The 18,766-nt window shown below is 41.2% G+C and overlaps 1 protein-coding gene across 1 annotated transcript in view; it reads left to right on the forward strand.

The window, feature by feature from the left end:
• LOC110594075 (zinc finger protein 555-like) overlaps positions 1-18,265 on the forward strand; it is a 44,877-nt gene extending 26,612 nt beyond the window's left edge. The window contains exons 4-7 of the mRNA XM_021705524.2: positions 15,325-15,451; positions 15,907-16,090; positions 16,657-17,486; positions 17,571-18,265. Coding sequence (XP_021561199.2) covers positions 15,325-15,451; positions 15,907-16,090; positions 16,657-17,486; positions 17,571-18,265 — 1,836 coding nt within the window. The remainder of the gene's footprint in view (positions 1-15,324; positions 15,452-15,906; positions 16,091-16,656; positions 17,487-17,570) is intronic.
• Positions 18,266-18,766: the final 501 nt, after the last annotated feature.

Here is an 18,766-nt window from a genome sequence, read left to right on the forward strand (position 1 = left end):
CCCTAAGGCCACATGCCTATACATACATTGTATGTTATGTAAATGAGACTTGTGCCCCTCCTTGGGTGGAGATTTTAATATTCTAATGAAGTAAAGGTAATTGTCGGGTATTCCAGAGGTCACTCTTTGGTCCATCTGTGCAGGTGTGAGGGGTTTAGCTCAAACTGGTCTGGGGCCACTAGAGGTCTTGTCATGGCAGTCACTACCACCTGAGGGGTGGTTTGGGGTTTCATTTGTCTGAGTGAAGAGATAAGCCAGAAAGAAGAACTTAAGGAAGGTAGTGAGTACAACCTGGTGGGCAGTAGAGGTGTCAGGTCTTGGGGTCTAGTTGGTGACATTATTTGTTTGCAAAGGTATATTTTAGCTTCAGAGAAAGTTTCTATCTGGAATAGCAAACATTAAACAGTAATGTTTCAAACAAGAGTCATAAAAACTATAATTATCGTTCTCCATTCATTCAGTCCCATGTTATTCTTGTTCTGTTTGAATCTGGTTTTCCCACTAGTTTCATTAATGCTCACACAGTTCAGTTCCGTGATCCTAAGGTTATCAGAAACCTGTCTTGTCAAAAGTCCTTTCCATGAATCTCCTTGAAAATTAAGTACTTTTGCAAAAGCATCAGAACAAAACAATAGCTGTAAATTACAAAAGATAAAAAAATGACCATGGATCTGATAAGAGTTCATGGTAATGTAGCGGACACAGAGATTTGGTTATTTCTGTGACACTAAACACTTCAGTAACTAGAATTACAAGTGATAACATACCAGGACATATCAGATTTCTAGGAGTTTCATATAATTTCTAGAACATTTATGTATCCACACAAATACAGCCTAAAGAAAGCTTAGTATTCCTTCTTATTTGACAGAGTTTCCCATGTAATTTAATGTATCCAATAAGCCTAATTAGTTTAACATAACAAATCCTCTGGAATGTTCTAGGGACCCTTCAGGGGAAATCCCAAGTTTTCTTCCAGGTCAAGAGACTTCATTTAGAATTTGATTTTGGGAAGTTTGTCAGAAACATCAAAAGGAGTTTTAAAGCATTTGGTCAAATAGGGCCATAGGTCACACTGTGAAACAGCACTTTGGTTATGAAACAAAGTGATAATAAAATATTAAAAAGCCAAATACAAAAGGTTACATGGTTATTAGCAAAACTTAACTTTTAATATTGAAAAGATTCAGTTTTGGGGCACCTGGGTGGCTGAGTCAGTTAAGCATCTGCCTTCAGCTCAGGTCATGATCCCAGGGTCCTGGGATCGAGCCAGCACTGAACTCCCTGCTCAGCAGGGAGTCTGCTTCTCCCTCTCCCTCTGCCCCTCCCCAACTTGTGCATGCTCGCTCACGTTCTCTCTCTCTCAAAAGTAAATAAAATCTTAAAATAAAATTAAATTTAAAAAACTGTGTGACCTAAGTAAGATACTTAACTTCTCTGGCTTGATCTCACAGAGCTCTTCCACAAATTAATTTTGGCAATACCATCCAGAGGTAGAAAAATACCATACAACACATATATAGGCATATAGGAATGGATGCAGACAGAGACCTTAGAGTCCCCAAGTTTAGTGGAGAAGGTGTTTCATTTGTCCAATTTCCAATTACTTCCTCTCTCTTTTTCTCTCTCCTTTTCTGTGATGAGAAACATCTCCCTAAAGTTTGTATTTCAGGGAATGGCCTTTAGATCCTAGAGAAAATGTGGGTGGATAGTCTACATTACAGAGGCACAGAGCAAGTATCCAAGTTTCTCCAAGGACTTTGGTTTCTCGGGACAATACTTTACAAGCCTTTTGAGATAAAGAGGGGAGGTTTTGAGTTTGGTCAAAAGGACAGGTTGAAGGACTTTGATTTGTTTCTGGACAATTCTGCGGCCATTTTCTAGTTTTGCAAAGATTTTAAAGATTGCATTGCAACTAAAATGACATCATAGGTTTATGTACCCATCCAACTACATTATCCTCAATTTACTTCTTTCCCTCTGTGTACCTAGTTTTATTTTAGCTTAGGAGAGAAAACCTACTTTCCTATCAGACTCAAAATATGACCAATGTGGCCAAACTTTTGACTAAAGAGCTACTTAAAAACAAAATTCTTTTAAATATTTTGTCAGTTTTCAGCCAAGAGAAACAGTAAACACTGCTGGCATTATTGAAGAACCTATCCCCCCTCCCAGGGAGGATGCAAAGGTTACTGCCTCCCCAAGATACAGAGTCATTCCCAAAGATAGCTATAAGGAAGAACTGACAACCTGCATGTCCCAAGCAGGCAGCTAAAATGATCCAAGCAAGAAAGCAACAGCTATCCCTGGGAGAGAAAGGATCAATAACCAGTGGGTCTGGATTTGGAAAGGAGGGGGCATAATGGACTTTCATTTTCCTCTCCTACCTGCCCCTGAACATTAGCCTTCTGCTGGTCATTTGTGGGAGAGCCTAGGAGAAATTCTGGTCATCTGTTTCTTCTGTGATGACAGGGAGGGGATTTGTGAATAGCCATTCATCTTTCTAATTCTTCTCTAAATTTGGTATAATCTGCTGAAAAGATCTGCTGCTGTCCAAGGGACAAGAATTCTTTGTCTGGGGGCCTAGGAGAGATCCACAAAGACCAGAAGCTGGCAAGCGCTGTCAGTCCCGGTGCTTCTGACTTCCAGCATTTACATGAGCACCTGCATACCCTAGGCCTAGAGAATGAAGAGAAGCTAAGACAGGCATATGGGGCCGGATTTTGAGAAGGGGAATTTACACTGAGTTTAATTTTTGTTCTAATCTCTGTTCTTTCATCTTGTTAAGGGAGTCCCTAAGGCTAGTCATTACATTTCTTTGTGCTAGGACTCTCCACAGGTGCCAATAAATAAATTGTTTAAGATGACAACTCTCTAATTTTTTTTATTCTTCTCTCAAATATAGCCAATTCAAAGGAACCATCATCTAGCCATTGATGAGTAGGATCATCAATAGCAATTCAAACCATTAAGCCTTTTTGTGGCCCAAAGAGGCCTCACACAAGAGACTATGAAATATGCAGCACTCATAAGATCCAGAACGTTCACTCCCAGAGATAGTCTAAGAAAGCAAAGACCTTCATTGCTTAGGCAATAAGGGTGGTGTAGTCCGATTTCCCATGAGAACATGAGACACCTCCAGTCACAAACCCCCTAAGCTGTGACACTGGGCAGGCGCTCACCCACAAAGTAATGAAGAATGAAATAACGAAGTCCCATTATGGATTGGGACACTTTATGACATTTCCCCCCGAGAGTTGGCATGGCCAAATAAAAAGTGCTGCTTGGAACCCCAGCCTATTCAACTGGATGCCAAGGTGCACCCCATTAAGTGCACTTTCCAGATGGTGAGGACCCAGAGCAAATGTTCTCACTGGTCACAAAGCCATGTTCTCAAGATACAGAACAAGACGAGAGTTTTTCTTATGTGCACATTAATAGCTTTAGCTAAGCCTTGGGTCTCTCAGAGCCAAAAGAATACTTTCTCCTTTTTTTTTACCCATCAATTTTGTGGCTTTGGCTTCAGCAACAGCCTTTACGTCATGTGCATGTTAACCCAAAGCCACGTTTGTCTAAAAAGATACTGGTCTGGTGAGAACTATGAACTACCCAGTCTGTGAAGCTGGCTTGAACAATAGGCTTATATGCTGTGTTCTGCCCTATGGTTTCCTTTCTAATGACAAACAACACAACAAAGTACGACCATCTCTGAGAGAAAAAGGACCACTAGAGTTGCTAAACCCAGGGAACTAGTTTCACTGATATTTTTTCCTGCTAATCTAAATTTAGAGAAGAAAAAAAGAAGGGGGGACTCTCACCACTGCTTCCACTGGACTGTGCAGAAAGACATGCAAGACTCTTGACATAAGAATTCTTACTTTTTGCCAACTCTTGTCAGACATCCCAGGATCTTTCTATTGCAACAGCTTTGGGGGTGAGCCATGTCTAGTTGGTGAGGTCCAGTGGGCTTGCCAAAAGTGGTGGGGAGGAAAATTTTTACTGTACCATTAAAGGTTCTTCTGGCTGGTCTGAGAATTACATTGACATGAGATCAATTAGTAAGGGGAAATCAAACTTAATTTTGTAACATATTGAAACCCAACATACAAGAAAAGTTCAAAGACAGGTAAAATGAGGTATCTATGCCCTCCTGAGCATAGGAATAGGATAGGGACCTGGGGCTTCAAAAGGAGGAGGGCAATTCACAGGCTAATAAGAAGAGCAGATGTTTGTTAATCAGACATTTGCCCTGCCATACAGATGAGTCACTCAGATAAAATTTTTTTTTAAAGATTTTATTTATTTATTTGAGAGAGAGAGAATGAGAGAGAGCGAGTACATGAGAGGGGGGAGGGTCAGAGGGAGAAGCAGACTCCCTGCCGAGCAGGGAGCCCGATGCGGGACTCGATCCAGGGACTCCAGGATCATGACCTGAGCCAAAGGCAGTCGCTTAACCAACTGAGCCACCCAGGCGCCCCACTCGGATAAAATTTATCTCTGGTAATAACTCTTATTCTGGGAAAGACCCCCAACTTGGATTTTCCTAGGTAGTTAAGGGAGGGACAAAAGTTTCTCTTGAACCTGCAGGGTCTCAGTTGCCTTCAGCTCAAAATAGTCCACATGCCAAAGTAGCATGTTTTGGGGAGATTTGATCTGAACCCCTCAGGAGTAAAACATGTTGGGTAAATCTAGGACAGCAAAATAGGGGCCCTGAGCCTTTGGGATGTCCTCTATCATCTCTGTAACAGCAGGAATGGGAGAATAAATGGCGAGAACCTACACATCTAAGATTCCATAGTCAGTTGTTGAAGACCATTCATTGCCACCCAGTTTTAACCTGGCAGATAGGCTATTACAGTGTGAGGTAGGTGGTAGGCTAATGACCCCAGGATTTAGCATATTTCTAATAATGGACGAAGGCCCTCTGTATCTTGCTCCAGCTGACACCATACTGCATTTACTGTTTGCATTGGCCGAGGCAGTTGATAATGCCATTTGACATTCCCCAGGGATGATTAAAAGCACGACCCATAAAAACTGTCTGTGGCGCCAGCTGTGATGCTGTTAAGTCAGCATTTGTTACATGGAGTCCTAGGGTTTCTAATGAAGAGTCCTGGTTCTGCAAAATTCCACAGGGGAACTGAAGTAGAATTTATCACCACAGTCCTGGAAGTGGTACATGGCATGCTTGAGGGGCCAGGTGGGAGGTCACTTCAGGTGCAAAGCAGAGTGTCTCCAGTAGAGAGAATTTAGTTAGGTCATGTTTCATGATACACTCTGACCACCTCTGCCTTTTGTTGGGTTGTGTGATCCCTTCACACTTAATGTGATCATCATTGTGGTTGTCCTGTGTCCCCATTCACTCTTGCTGTCTTGTGCCTTTGTTTGCTTTATTTATTTATTTATTTATTTATTTATTTATTTATTTATTTATCAGAGAGAGAGAGAGCACAAGCAGGGGGGTGGCAGGCAGAGGGAGAAGCAGGCTCCCCACTGAGCAAGGAGCCTGAGGTAGGACTTGACCCCAGGACCCTGGGATCATGACCTGAGCCGAAGGCAGACGCTTAACCAACTGAGCCACCCAGGCGTCCCTGTCTCGTGCCTTTATTCCTATACTCCTCTACTACTTTGTTTTGCATTAATATTTTCCAGTAAAGCATTTCAATTAGTTTAATTACATTTTTAAGTATTTTTTTCCTTTTTTTTTTAATTGGTTGCTTTAGGGTTACCAAATACACCTAATCAGATCAGCTTAGATTTATGATTGTTTAATCCCAGCGAGGTACAGAAATTTTGCTCCTATGTAGTTTTATTCCCCCCCCATAAGGCATTATTTCTCTATATGTTACAGCTATTAATGTTACAAAGCCAACAATGCATGTTTTAATTAATGCCTTATCATCTTGAATCATTTCCACCCCTTTTCCATTACAGTTTTGCTCCTACCCACCTCCCTTGTGCTGTTATTGGGAATCAGTTTACAGCATAAGTTTTATATACCCAACAATACATTATAAACACTATTTTACACCATTACCTTTGAAATCAGTTAAGAAAATGAAGGAGAAGAGGGCGGCGCCTGGGTGGCTCAGTTGGTTAAGCGACTGCCTTCGGCTCAGGTCATGATCCTGGAGTCCCCGGATTGAGTCCCGCATCGGGCTCCCTGCTAGGCAGGGAGCCTGCTTCTCCCTCTGACCCTCCCAGCCCTCCCCACCTCATGTGCTCTCTCTCTCAGTCTCTTTCTCTCAAATACATAAATAAAATCTTAAAAAAAAAATGAAGAAGAATACGCATTTATGTCATTACCTTTGCCATTGTTCTTTATTTTTTCATGTGGATTCAGCTTTCCTTCTGGGAGCAATTGCTATCAGTTTTTTGTTTTTGTTTGTTTGTTTTCCAAGTTTTAATTTTAAATTCCTGTTAACATACAGTGTAATATTAGTTTCAAGTATATAATTTAGTAATTCATCACTTGCAACACCCAATGCTCATCACAGGTGTCCTGCTTAATACCCATCACCTATTTCCCCCATCCCCCACCCACCTCCTGTCTTCTGGTAACCATCAGTTTATTCTCTACAGTTAAGAGTCTGCTTCCTGGTTTGTCGCTCTTCCCCCACCCCCATGTTCATCTGTTGTTGTTGTTTTTTTTTCCTTAAATTCCACATGAGTGAAATCATATGGTATTTGTCTTTCTTTGACTTATTTTGTTTAGCACAAACACTCTAGCTCCATCTACATTGTTGCAAATGGCAAGATTTGATTCTTTTTTATGGCTAAGTAATATTCCATTGTATATAAATACCACGTCTTATTTATCCACTCATCAGTCGATGGATATTTATGCTCTTTCCATAATTTGGATATTGTTGGTAATGCTGCTATAAACATCGGAGAACGTTTATCCCTTCAAATCTCTATCTTTGTATCCTTTGGGTAAATACCTAGTAGTGCAATTGCTAGGTCATAGGGTAGTTCTCTTTTTAATTTTTAAGGAATTCCATGCTGTTTTCCAGAGTGACTGCACCAGCTCAGATTCCCATCAACAGTGTAAGAGCGTTCCCCCTTCTCCACATCCTTGCCAACACTTGTGTTTCCTGTGTTAATTTCAGCCATTCTGACAGGTGTGAGGTGATAGCTCATTATAGTTTTGATTTGCATTTCTCTGATGAGTGATGTTGAACATTTCTTCATGTGTCTGTTAGCCATCTGTATGTCTTCTTTGGGAAAATGTCTACTCATGTCTTCTGCCCATTTTTTAAACTGCATTATTTATTTTGTGGGTGTTGAGTTTTTAAGCTCTTTCTATACTTTGGATACTAACCCTTTCTTTATCAGATAAGTCATTTGCAAATATCTTCTCCCATTCCAGAGGTTGCCTGTTAGTTTTGTTGATTGTTTCCTTTGCTGTGCAGAAGCATTTTATCTTAATGAATTTCCAATAGTTTATTTTCGATTGTGTTTCCCTTGCCTCAGCAGACATATCTAGTAAAAAGTTGTTGCGGCTGAGGTCAAAGAGGTTGTTCCCTGTGTTCTCCTCTAGAATTTTGATGGTTTCCTGTCTCATATTTAGGTCTTTCATCCATTTTGACTTTATTTTTGTGTATGGTGTAAGAAAGTGGTCCAGTTTCATTCTTCTGATGTGGCTGTCCAGTTTTCCCAGCACCATTTGTTGAAGAGGCTGTCTTTTTTCCATTGGATATTCTTTCCTGCTTTGTTGATGATTAGTTGACCAGATAGCTGTGGGTTGATTTCTGGGTTTTCTATTCTGTTCCATTGAGCTATGTGTCTGTTTTTGTGCCAGTACCATAGTGTTGTGATGACTACTGCTTTGCAGTATAGCTTAAAGTCAGGAATTGTGATGCCTCCTGCTTTTCCTTTCTTTTTCAGGATTGCTTTGGCTATTCGGGGTCTTTTGTGGTTCCATACAAATTTTAGCACTATTTGTTCTAGCTCTGTGAAAAATGCTGGTGGTATTTTGATAGGAATTGCATTAAATGTACAGATCGCTTTGGGTAGTATAGACATTTTAGCAATGTTTGTTCTTCTAATCCATGTTCCATTTCTTTGTGTCATCTTCAATTTCTTTCATTACTGTTTTATAGTTTTCAGAGTACAGATCTTTTACCTCTTTGGTTGGGTTTATTCCACAGTATCTTATGGTTTTTGGTGCAATTGTAAATAGGATACATTCCTTGATTTCTCTTTCTGATGCTTCATTATTGGTGTATAGAAATGCAGTAGATTTCTGTACATTGATTTTGTTTCCTGAGATTTTATTGAATTTGTGTATCAGTTCTAACAATTTTTTTGGTGGAGTTTTTTGGGTTTTCTATATAGAGTATCATGTCATCTGCAAATAGTGAAAATTTTACTTTCTTTGTGCCGATTTGAATGCCTTTTATTTCTTTCTGATGTCTGACTGCTGAGGCTAGAACTTCCATCACTATGTTAAATAACTGGTGAGAGTAGACATTCCTGCCTTGTTCCCAACTGTAGACGAAAAGCTCTCAGACTTTCCCCATTGAGGATGATATTAGCTGTGGGCTTTTCATGTATGGCCTTTATTATGTTGAGGTATGTTCCCTCTAACCCTACTTTGTTGAAGGATTTTATCTTGAATGAATGCTGTATTTTGTCAAATGCTTTTTCTGCATCTATTGAAAGGATCATGTGGTTCCTATCCTTTCTTTTACTAATGTGGTGTATCACGTTGATTGATTTGTAAATATTGAAACACTCTTGCAGCCCAGGAATGAATCCCACTTGATTGCAATGAATGATTCTTTTAGTACTGTTAAATTTGATTTGCTAGTATTTTGTTAAGAAGTTTTGCATCCTTGTTCATCAGGGATATTGGCCTGTAGTTCTCTTTTTTAGTGGAATCTTTGTCTGGTTTTGGAATCAGGGTAATGCTGGCCTTGTAGAATGAGTTAGAAAGTTTTCCTTCCCTTCCAGTTTGGGAAGAATAGGTATTAACTCTTTAAATGTTTGGTAGAATTCACCTGGGAGGCCATCTGGCCCTGGACTTTTGTTTCTTGTGAGATTTTTGATTAGTGATTAAATTTCTTTGCTGGTTATGGGTCTGTTCAAGTTTTCTATTTCTTCCTTTTTTTTTTTTTAATTTTATTTATTCATGAGAGACAAAGAGAGAGAGAGAGGCAGAGGGAGAAGCAGGCTCCCAAGGAGCAGGGAGCCCGATGCAGGACTCGATCCCAGGACCCTGAGATCATGACCTGAGCCGAAGGCAGACGCTCAACCATCTGAGCCACCCAGGCGCCCTCTTCCTTTTTTTTTAATTTTAATTTTAATTTTTTTTAAAGATTTTATTTATTTATTTGAGAGAGAGAGAATGAGAGACAGAGAGCATGAGAGGGAAGAGGGTCAGAGGGAGAAGCAGACCCCTTGCTGAGCAGGGAGCCCGATGTGGGACTCGATCCCGGGACTCCAGGATCATGACCTGAGCCGAAGGCAGTCGCTTAACCAACTGAGGCACCCAGGCGCCCTCTATTTCTTCCTGTTTCAGTTTTGGTAGTTTATATGTTTCTAGGAATTTACCCATTTCTTCCAGATTGTCCAATTTGGTGGCATATTTCTTTTCTCTCATTTATGATTTTATTTATTTGAGTCATTTTTTTTTAAAGATTTTATTTATTTATTTGAGAGAGAGAGCGCAAGAAGGGGTAGGGTTAGAGGGAGAAGCAGACTCCCCGCCGAGCAGGGAGCCCAATGTGGGACTCGATCCCGGGACTCCGGGATCATGACCTGAGCTGAAGGCAGTTGCTTAACCAACTGAGCCACCCAGGCGCCCTTTTTTTTTCTTTTTGATACGTCTGGCTAGGGGGTTATCAATTTTATTAGTTTTTTTGGAGAACCAGCTCCTGGTTTCATTGAACCTTTCCACTGTTTTGTTTGTTTGTTGTTTGTTTTTAGTTTCTGTATTATTTATTTCTGCTCTAATCTTTATTATTTCCCTTCTTCTGCTAGCTTTAGGCTTCATTTGTAGTTCTTTTTCTAGCTCCCTTAGGTGTAAGATTAGGTTGTTTTTCTCTGAGATTTTTCTTGCTTCTTGAGGTAGGCCTGTATTGCTAGAGACTTTCCTCTTATGACCACTTTTGCTGCATCCCAACGGTTTTGGAATGTTGTGTTTTCAGTTTGTTTCCATGGATTTTTAAATTTTCTTCTTTAATTTCCTGGTTGACCCATTCATTCTTTGGTAGGATGTTCTTTAGCCTCCATGTATTTGTGGTCTTTCCAATTTTTTTCTTGTGGTTGACTCCAAGTTTCATAGTGTTGTGTTCATAAAACATGCATGGTATGATCTCAGTCTTTTTGTAATTGTTGAGGCCTGATATGTGACCTGCTCTGGAGAATGTTGCATGTACACTCAAAAGGAATGTGTATTCTGCTACTTTAGGATGAAATGTTCTGAATATATCTGTTAAGTCCATCTGGTCCAGTGTGTCCTTCAAAGCTATTGTTTACTTGTTGATTTTCTGCTTAGATGATCTGTCCATTTCTGTAAGTGGGGTGTTAAAGTCCCCTACTATTATTGTATTATTATCGATGAGTTCCTTTATGTTTGTTATTAATTGTTTTATACATTTAGGTACTCCCAAGTTGAGGGCATAAATATTTACAATTGTTAGATCTTCTCATTGGGTATTCCCCTTTATTATGATATAGTGCCCTTCTTTATCTCTTGTTACAGTCTTTGGTTTAAAATCTAGTTTGTCTGATTTAGGTATTGCTACTCTGGCTTTCTTTTGATGTTGTTAGCATGATAAATGTTTCTCCATCCCCTTACTTTCAATCTGCAGGTCTCTTTACGTCTAAAATTAGTCTCTTGTAGGCAGCATATGGGGTTTTGTTTTTTTATCCATTCTGACACCCTGTCTTTGATTGGAGCCTTTAGTCCACTTACATTCAGCATAATAATTGATAGATATGTTTTTAATGCCATTTTATTACTTGTTTTATCATTATTTCTGGAGATTTTTCTCTGTTCCTTTCTAGTCTTTGTTATATAGAGTCTGTTTTTTTTACCACTGAATAAGTCCTCTTTAATATTTCTTGCAGGGCTCGTTTAGTGGTCATGAACTCCTTTAGTTTTTGTTTGTCTGACTCTTTCTCTCTCCTATTTTGAATTATAGTCTTGCTGCATAGAGTATTCTGGGCTGCAGATTTTTCCCATTCAGCACGTTGAATATATCCTGCCACTGTCTTCTGGCTTCCCAAGTTTCTGTGGAGAGGTCAGCTGCTATCCTTATTTGTCTTCCCTTGTAAGTTAGGGACTTCCTTTGTCTTGCTGCTTTCAGGATTTTTTATCATTGTATTTTACAAACTTAAATACAATATGTCTTGTTGTTAGCCTACTTTTGTTGGGAGTTCTCTGTACCTCCTGGATTTGGATATCTGTTTCCTTACCCAGCTTAGGGAAGTTTTCAGCTATTATTTCTTCACATAAATTCTCTGCCGCTTTTTCTGTCTCTTCTTCTGGGACTCGTATGATATGAATGTTATTATGTTTGATGGAGTCACTGAGTTCCCTAAGTCTACTTTCATGATCCATCATTCTTTCTCTGTTTTGTACAGCTTCATTATTTTAAATAATTTTATCTTCTAGGTCAATTATTCATTACTCAGTTTCTTCCATTTTTGTGGTCATTACATCCACTTGGTTTCAAATCTCACATATAGCATTTTTTATTTCAGCCTGACTGGTTTCTAGCTCTGTTTTTTTTTTAAGATTTTATTTATTTATTTGAGAGAATGAGACAGAGAGAGAGAGCATGAGGGCGGGGAGGGTCAGAGGGAGAAGCAGACTCCCTGCTGAGCATGGAGCCCGATGCGGGACTCGATCCCGGGACTCCATGACCATGACCTGAGCCGAAGGCAGTCGCTTAACCAACTGAGCCACCCAGGTGCCCTAGTCTTATATCTGTGGTGTCTCCCTGATGTCTTCCATGCTTTTCCCAAGCCCAGCTAGTATCCTTATGATTGTTGTTTTAAATTCAGCATCAAGCATATTACTTATATCTGTTTTAATTAGATCCCTGGCCATGACCTTTTCTTGTTCTTTCTTTTGGGATGAATTCCTCTGTATTGGTATTTTGTCTAGGTATCTGTCTTCTTCTGTGTATTAGGAAGCCTGTTATGTTTCCTGCTTCTGAGAGTAATGGTTTTATGAAGAGGTCATATAATGTTTAGGGCCTGGTGCTTCGGGAATTGTCTCTGGTATGTGCTGTGTGCACTCACTGTTGTGTTTTGGCTGCTCTGTCCCTCAGTTCAGTCATCTACAGAGGCCTCCTTGCCTGCAGTGGGGCAGTTTGGACCTTTGCCAGCGTTGGGTGAGATTTAACTAGGTGTGCTCTGGTCTGCTTGTTAAATGAGACCTGATGCTATTTCCACTAGACCTGAAGCTTTGCAGAAACTATTGTCAGTAGGCATTGTGTGTGTGTGTGTGTGTGTGTGTGTGTTCCGGGGGGGGTATGCTGGCCTTCTGGGGAAGGGGCCTGCTGTGCTGGTCCTTAGGCACACTTGCCTGAGAAAAGCAGTACCTGCAGAGTGCAGGGAGGCAGGACTTGGTATAAGCAGATTAAGTCAGTGTTGGTGTTGTGCTGTTTACTGAAGTTGGTTTATGCTAAGGGGCGGGGTAGGGAAATGGCACCAGCCAGCTCCTTTGTCCCCTGAGAGGGGAGTCCATGCTTGCTGCTCTCAGGGAAGCCCTCCAAGAAGAGTGAACAATTTCCCCTCATGTATCCTAGGTGTTTTTCAGATTGCCATTCTCAAACTGTGTCCATGTTGATTGTCTGCCTGGAGTAGTGCAATGTACTTTGGGCTCTACACCAGCCAAGTTGTCTGATTTTTAGAACTCCAGACTTCAGGGACCTGGTGTGGTGGGGACCTGTGCTGGTCCTCTGGGAAAGGATCTCACTGTGCTGGGATTGATGCTGGTTTGATCCAGAAAGGCAGTCACACCAGTGTGGGATTATGAGCAAGCAGGCTAAACAGCCAGTGTCCGGCTTAGCTGCCCTCAGCAGGTGTCTCTGCTCCTATGCTAAGGGGTAGGGGAGGGAAATGGCACCTGCAGCCTCTTTTGTCCCCTGAGAGGCAACTCTGCGAATGTCTTCTCTCACAGATGCACTTCAAAAAGAGTGAACAGTCTCTCCCTGTGCCTGTTAGATGATCTTCAGATCATGCTGTCTACCCTGGGATTTTTTGCATGCCTTCAGTACAGGAGTAGGGCAGCACTCTTAGGGCTCTATCCCAGTCAAGCCTGCCAACTTCTTTTTTTTTTTTTTTTAAGATTTTATTTATTTATTTGACAGAGAGAGACACAGCGAGAGAGAGAACACAAGCAGGGGGAGTGGGAGAGGGAGAAGCAGGCTTCCCGCCGAGCAGGGAGCCCAATGCAGGGCTCAAACCCAGGACCCTGGGATCATGACCTGAGCCGAAGGCAGACGCTTAATGACTGAGCCACCCAGGCGCCCCAAGCCTGCCAACTTCTTTAAGTCCAGTCTTTGAGCTACACTGGTTGCAAAAACTCATGAAAATCAGCCCCTCTCATTTTCCAAGCCAATGGTGTTGGGGAAGTGTTCTCCTTGTGCATTCCCATGTGTTCCTGTCTCACCTTTCTTTGCAACCATGGCTCCCTTCCCTTTGTAGCACCTGTGATCCATCTCCCCCAGACTACATCTCCGCACCTCCTACCTTCCTCAGGGTGGCCTCTTTTCTCCCTGTACTTGTGCAGTTGCTTCTCTCAGCCTGCAGGTCGATTTCTTGGGTACTCAGAATGATTTGATGCTATCTAGCTGTGCTCTACAGATGAGGCAAGACTGGAATCCTCCCACTATGTTGTCATCTAAGCTCCCTGCCTCAATTCTTATCAGTTTAAAGAATTTTCTTAGTATTTTCTTATATTGTGCTTCTCCTGGGAAAAAAAATTATCGGGTTTTGTTATCTGGAAATGTGTTCATTTTGCCTTCACTTTAAAAAGTAGCTTTTGGGATATAGATTCTTTATTGGGAGTTGCTCGTTCTCTCAGCACTCCGAATACATTACCCCATTACCTCTGACTTCCGCTATCTCTGCTGAGAATTAGCTCTTGTCTTATTGTGGTTCCCTTCTAGTTGACAGGTTTTTCTCTTGCTGCTTTCATGATTTCTCCTCATCTCTGGCTTCCACAGTTTTCATTATGATGTATCTGTTCGGGGGTCTCTTTGTGGTTTTATTCTTTGGAGTCCATTGAGCATCTGGATGTGTAGCTGATTTTCAATAAATTTAGGATGTTTTTAGTCATTATTTCTTGAGTATTTGTTCTGTTCCTTCCTCTCCCATTCCTCATTCTCGTACTGCCAGCACATGTGTGTTGGTACACTAAACGGTACCCTACATTTCTTCTATCTTCATTTTTATTCTCTCTGTTCTTCAGATTGCATAACCAGCCTGTCTTCACGTTCACTAGTTCTATATCTTGGCAGTTTCAATCTACTGATAGCCCCCATAGTGAATTACTTTATGACTCAGGGAGTTGATGGTGCTCTGTGTCAGGGGTCTCCAAGACCAACCTCAGGTATGAGGACTCACTACAAGGGCTCACAGAAATATTTATTCCACAGAAGGACATAGTTCAGAAAAGCTCTTATACACAGTGCTCCAGTTGACTATGGGGAAAAATTAGTGAATAGAAAAGGAACACAAAGCAGAATCCAGGAGAAACCAGGATCAAGCTCCAAGTCGTCCCCTCTCAATGCAGTTGTACATACAGAGCTTAATGTGTGACAACTTTTATGAAATATTTCTAGCCAGGGGAGCTCACCCAGGTCTTTTATTGAGGGTTAGTCATGGGCACTCCTGTGTGACTGGTCTTAGCTTCTCAGCATCCAGCTTCTCTAGAAGTCTGATACAGTACGTCACAGAGCCCAAGGCCCCACCTATATACACAGACACTCTTATCAGTCCATGTATTCTGAGGGCTTGCAGATTTCCTCCCAGGAGTTGGTCAAGGGCTAGTCCTAAAGAATATTCAGGGTTTGGACAATTAAGATCTGTTACCCTTTTACTGCGTACTTTCCAACAGAAGTATTTATTTAATGTGCATAGCATATCTCTCTGGGTCCTGCTGATAGAAAGGAGTAAGACGAGAGTGGTCATGGTAAACATAGCGTTAAGGTTGACTCCTTAGTGGTGCAGGTAAGCCTATTAGAGTCAGAGCACATATTGTGAGACCAGAGGATCTGATTTGAACTTCCTATGAATTGAGTTTAGGTCCCCAGTGCTTTCAGACTCACCCTTCCTCCTGCACACATTCATATGTTTCAGGACTCGGTGGTCTTTGAGGATGTGGCTGTGGACTTCACCCTGGAGGAGTGGGCTTTGCTGGATTCTATGCAGAAGAACCTCTACAGAGATGTGATGCTAGAAACTTTCCAGAACCTGGTCTCAGTGGGTAAGGATGGCTTCAGGCCTTCACTTAGTCATCTAATAAACAAGTATCTCTTGTCAGTGCTTTTCCACAATTTGAAATGTGGAAAAGAAATACACTGGTAAGTAAGACAGACATTGTCACAGCCATCACGGACCTACAATCTAATAATGTCTCCATGACAGTGGAAATGTGTCCCTTAAACTGAGGTTTTATTTTTGTCTTGGTTCAAAGACTAGAAACTCCTTTGGCTTCATTAGTGGGGGATTGGCTTCATGTGTTGTTCTGGTTCAGAGAGAGGTTTCTTGGAAAACTTTTGATAGTCGTTAGTAAATTGCCTACCATTTTGACCCTACCATTTTGACCCCTCCTGCCTGCCATCCATGAAGTCCTGAAAGCACTAAAGTCCTCAAAGTCTTTCTTTACTCATAAGTTCCTTCTTCCTTTAATATGTTCATTCACCTTTTTGTTTGTTTCAGATTATGAAACACTGCTTAAAGCCAGTGGGTTGGTTTCTCAACAGGATATGCATGAGGAAAAAAAATCTAATGAACAGAAAATGGCAAAATTCACAAGAAATCGTTCTTGTGCCTACATTTTAGAAAAAAATTGCGAAGACCATAGCATTGAAGATCAGCATGGAAACCATGCAAGACATCTGAGGTGAGTTGTGTTCACAAGATAAAGCAGTACTAATCCCAGGACAGAGTTTTGGTAGGTCATGAAATTTAAAAAACTAAAAACACAGTTCCAAATCTATTTGAGAGAGAGAGGACAAGTGAGTTGGGGTGGGGGGGGGTAGGTACAGAGGGAGAGGACGAAGCAGACTCCCTGCTGAGCAGGGAGCATGACACAGGGCTTGATCCCAGGACACTGAGATCATGACCTGAGCTGAAGGCAGACAGTTAACTGACTGAGCCACCCAGGTGCCCCCAAATCTATTTAAAATTCTAAGAAAGTTTTTAAAAACTTGATTGAGACATTGAGTGTTTAAGCATAATTCAGGTAGACACTTTTAGGAAGTCCCCATACATGATAAACAGTATGAACAGTGAACATGATAGAGGTCACTTCTAGGGCATTAGTTAACTCTAAGACAATCCACAGAGAGTAGAAAAACTTCCTGTCTACTAAAATGCAGTTAGTCATCTGGCTCTAATACTTATTAGTTGCTAATAATAAATCATTAATAAACATAACATTGATAAAGTGTTTCTGACTTTTAACAGAAATCCTGTGACAGGCAGATTCTGTGAAGGTAATGAAAGAAATCAGCACAGAGAAATGTGCAGCCAGTTTCCCCATTTTAATTTCTGCAAGAATGTTTCTACTGGAGTAAAACTCTATGAATGCACCAAGTGTGGAAAAGGCTTCATGCATCTTTCTTCCCTTAAGAGGCACGTCAGATCTCACTGTGGACAAAAACCATATCCGTGTCAAGAATGCAAGCAGGCTTGCGTTTGTCATGCACACCTAAGAACTCACGCTGGAGAGAAGCCCTATGGATGTAAATTATGTGGGAAAACCTTTCCTTATTTCTACTCCCTCACTCAACATATCAGGATTCACACTCCAGAGAAAAACTATGAATGCAAGCAATGTGGGAAAACCTTCCACGAGTTCTCCAGTCTTACTAGACACATGAAAACTCACACTGTGGAAAAGCCATATAAGTGTAAGGAATGTGGGAAAGCCTTCATTTATCCCTCAATCTTTCAAAGACACACGGTAACACACACTGGGGAGAAGCCCTATGAATGTAAGTTATGTGGAAAAACCTTTCACCATTCTTACTCCCTCACTCAACATATGAAGATTCACACGTCAGAGAAAACCTACGAATGCAAGCAATGTGGGAAAACCTTCCACGAGTTCTCCAGTTTTACTGGGCATGTGCGTACTCACACTGGAGAAAAGCCATACAAGTGTAAGGAATGTGGGAAAGTCTTTATTTATCCCTCAGTCTTTCAAAGGCACATGATAACACACACTGGGGAGAAGCCCTATGAATGTAAGTTATGTGGGAAAACGTTTCGACACCCCTACTCCCTTGCTCAACATAAAAAGAGTCACACAGCGGGGAAAACCTATGAGTGCAAGCAGTGCAGCATAGCTTTCTACGAGTTTGCCAGTCTTACTAGACACAAGAGAACTCACACTGGGGAGAAGCCATGCAAGTGTAAGGAATGTGGGAAAGCCTTCGTTTATCCTTCTACCTTTCGAAGACACATGATAACACACACTGGAGAGAAGCCCTATACGTGCAAACAGTGTGGGAAAACCTTCAGTTATCCCCAGTCTTTCCAAAGACATGAAAAGGCTCACACTGGAGAAAAGCCGTATGAATGTAAGGAATGTGGGAAAGCCTTCAGTTGGCCTGAAACCTTCCGAGTACATGTGAGGATGCACACTGGGGAGAAGCTGTATAATTGTGAGCACTGTGGGAAAGCTTTCAGTTCCCCCAAGTCCTTCCAGGGGCATGTGAGGACCCACACTGGAGAGAAACCTTACGAGTGTAAACAGTGTGGAAGAGCCTTCAGTTGGCCCTCAACCTTTCGAGAACATGTGAGAATTCACACTGAAGAGAAACTGTATAAATGTGAGAATTGTGGGAGAGCCTTCACTTCTTCCAGATCCTTTCAAGGCCACATGCGCACCCACACTGGAGAGAAGCCTTATGAATGTGCACGATGTGGGAAAGCCTTTAGTTGGTCCTCGTCCTTACAAAAGCATGTGAGGTTGCACACTGGAGAGAAACCCCATAAATGCAAGCAATGTGGGAAAACCTTCAAGTGGCCTTCATCCTTTCGAAACCATGTGAGAATGCACACTGGGTAGCAGCTCCAGAAATGCATGTAATATTTGAGTTAGGTCATGCTTTCTAGAGAGAAATTCCATAATTGTAAGTAATGTTGGAAAATCTTACACTAATTCATGTATCATATTCCAGGAAGGAAATATAGAAGTTATAAATATGGCACTGTCTGTCACTACCTCATTTAAAAATGGACCCCTAAATAGTGAATTTCCAGTGCTTTCACAAATAAGTGTTCATATGAGAAATAATTCTCTAAGTCTTTCAGCTAGAGTGCAGGAGTTTAAAAAGTGGGGTGTTTTGTTTTTTTTCCTGTTTTTTCAGTTAATACCATTTTCTTTCTTGGTAGTTTATTTGAGCCATAGTAATTTGAAGTGCGCTTTTAATGTGACAGAAAGTTTAACTCTTACATAGTGTGTTGTAGTGTAAGTGCTCGACATTGAGCTTCAGATTTTAATGTAGGGGCCTGACCGTAGTCATTTGACTGCTGGGACATCTACCTGAAAGACCTCTGTCTGGAATAA

This window comes from Neomonachus schauinslandi, chromosome 1 (genome assembly GCF_002201575.2).
Source record: "Neomonachus schauinslandi chromosome 1, ASM220157v2, whole genome shotgun sequence".
NCBI classification, from domain to species: Eukaryota; Metazoa; Chordata; class Mammalia; order Carnivora; family Phocidae; genus Neomonachus; species Neomonachus schauinslandi.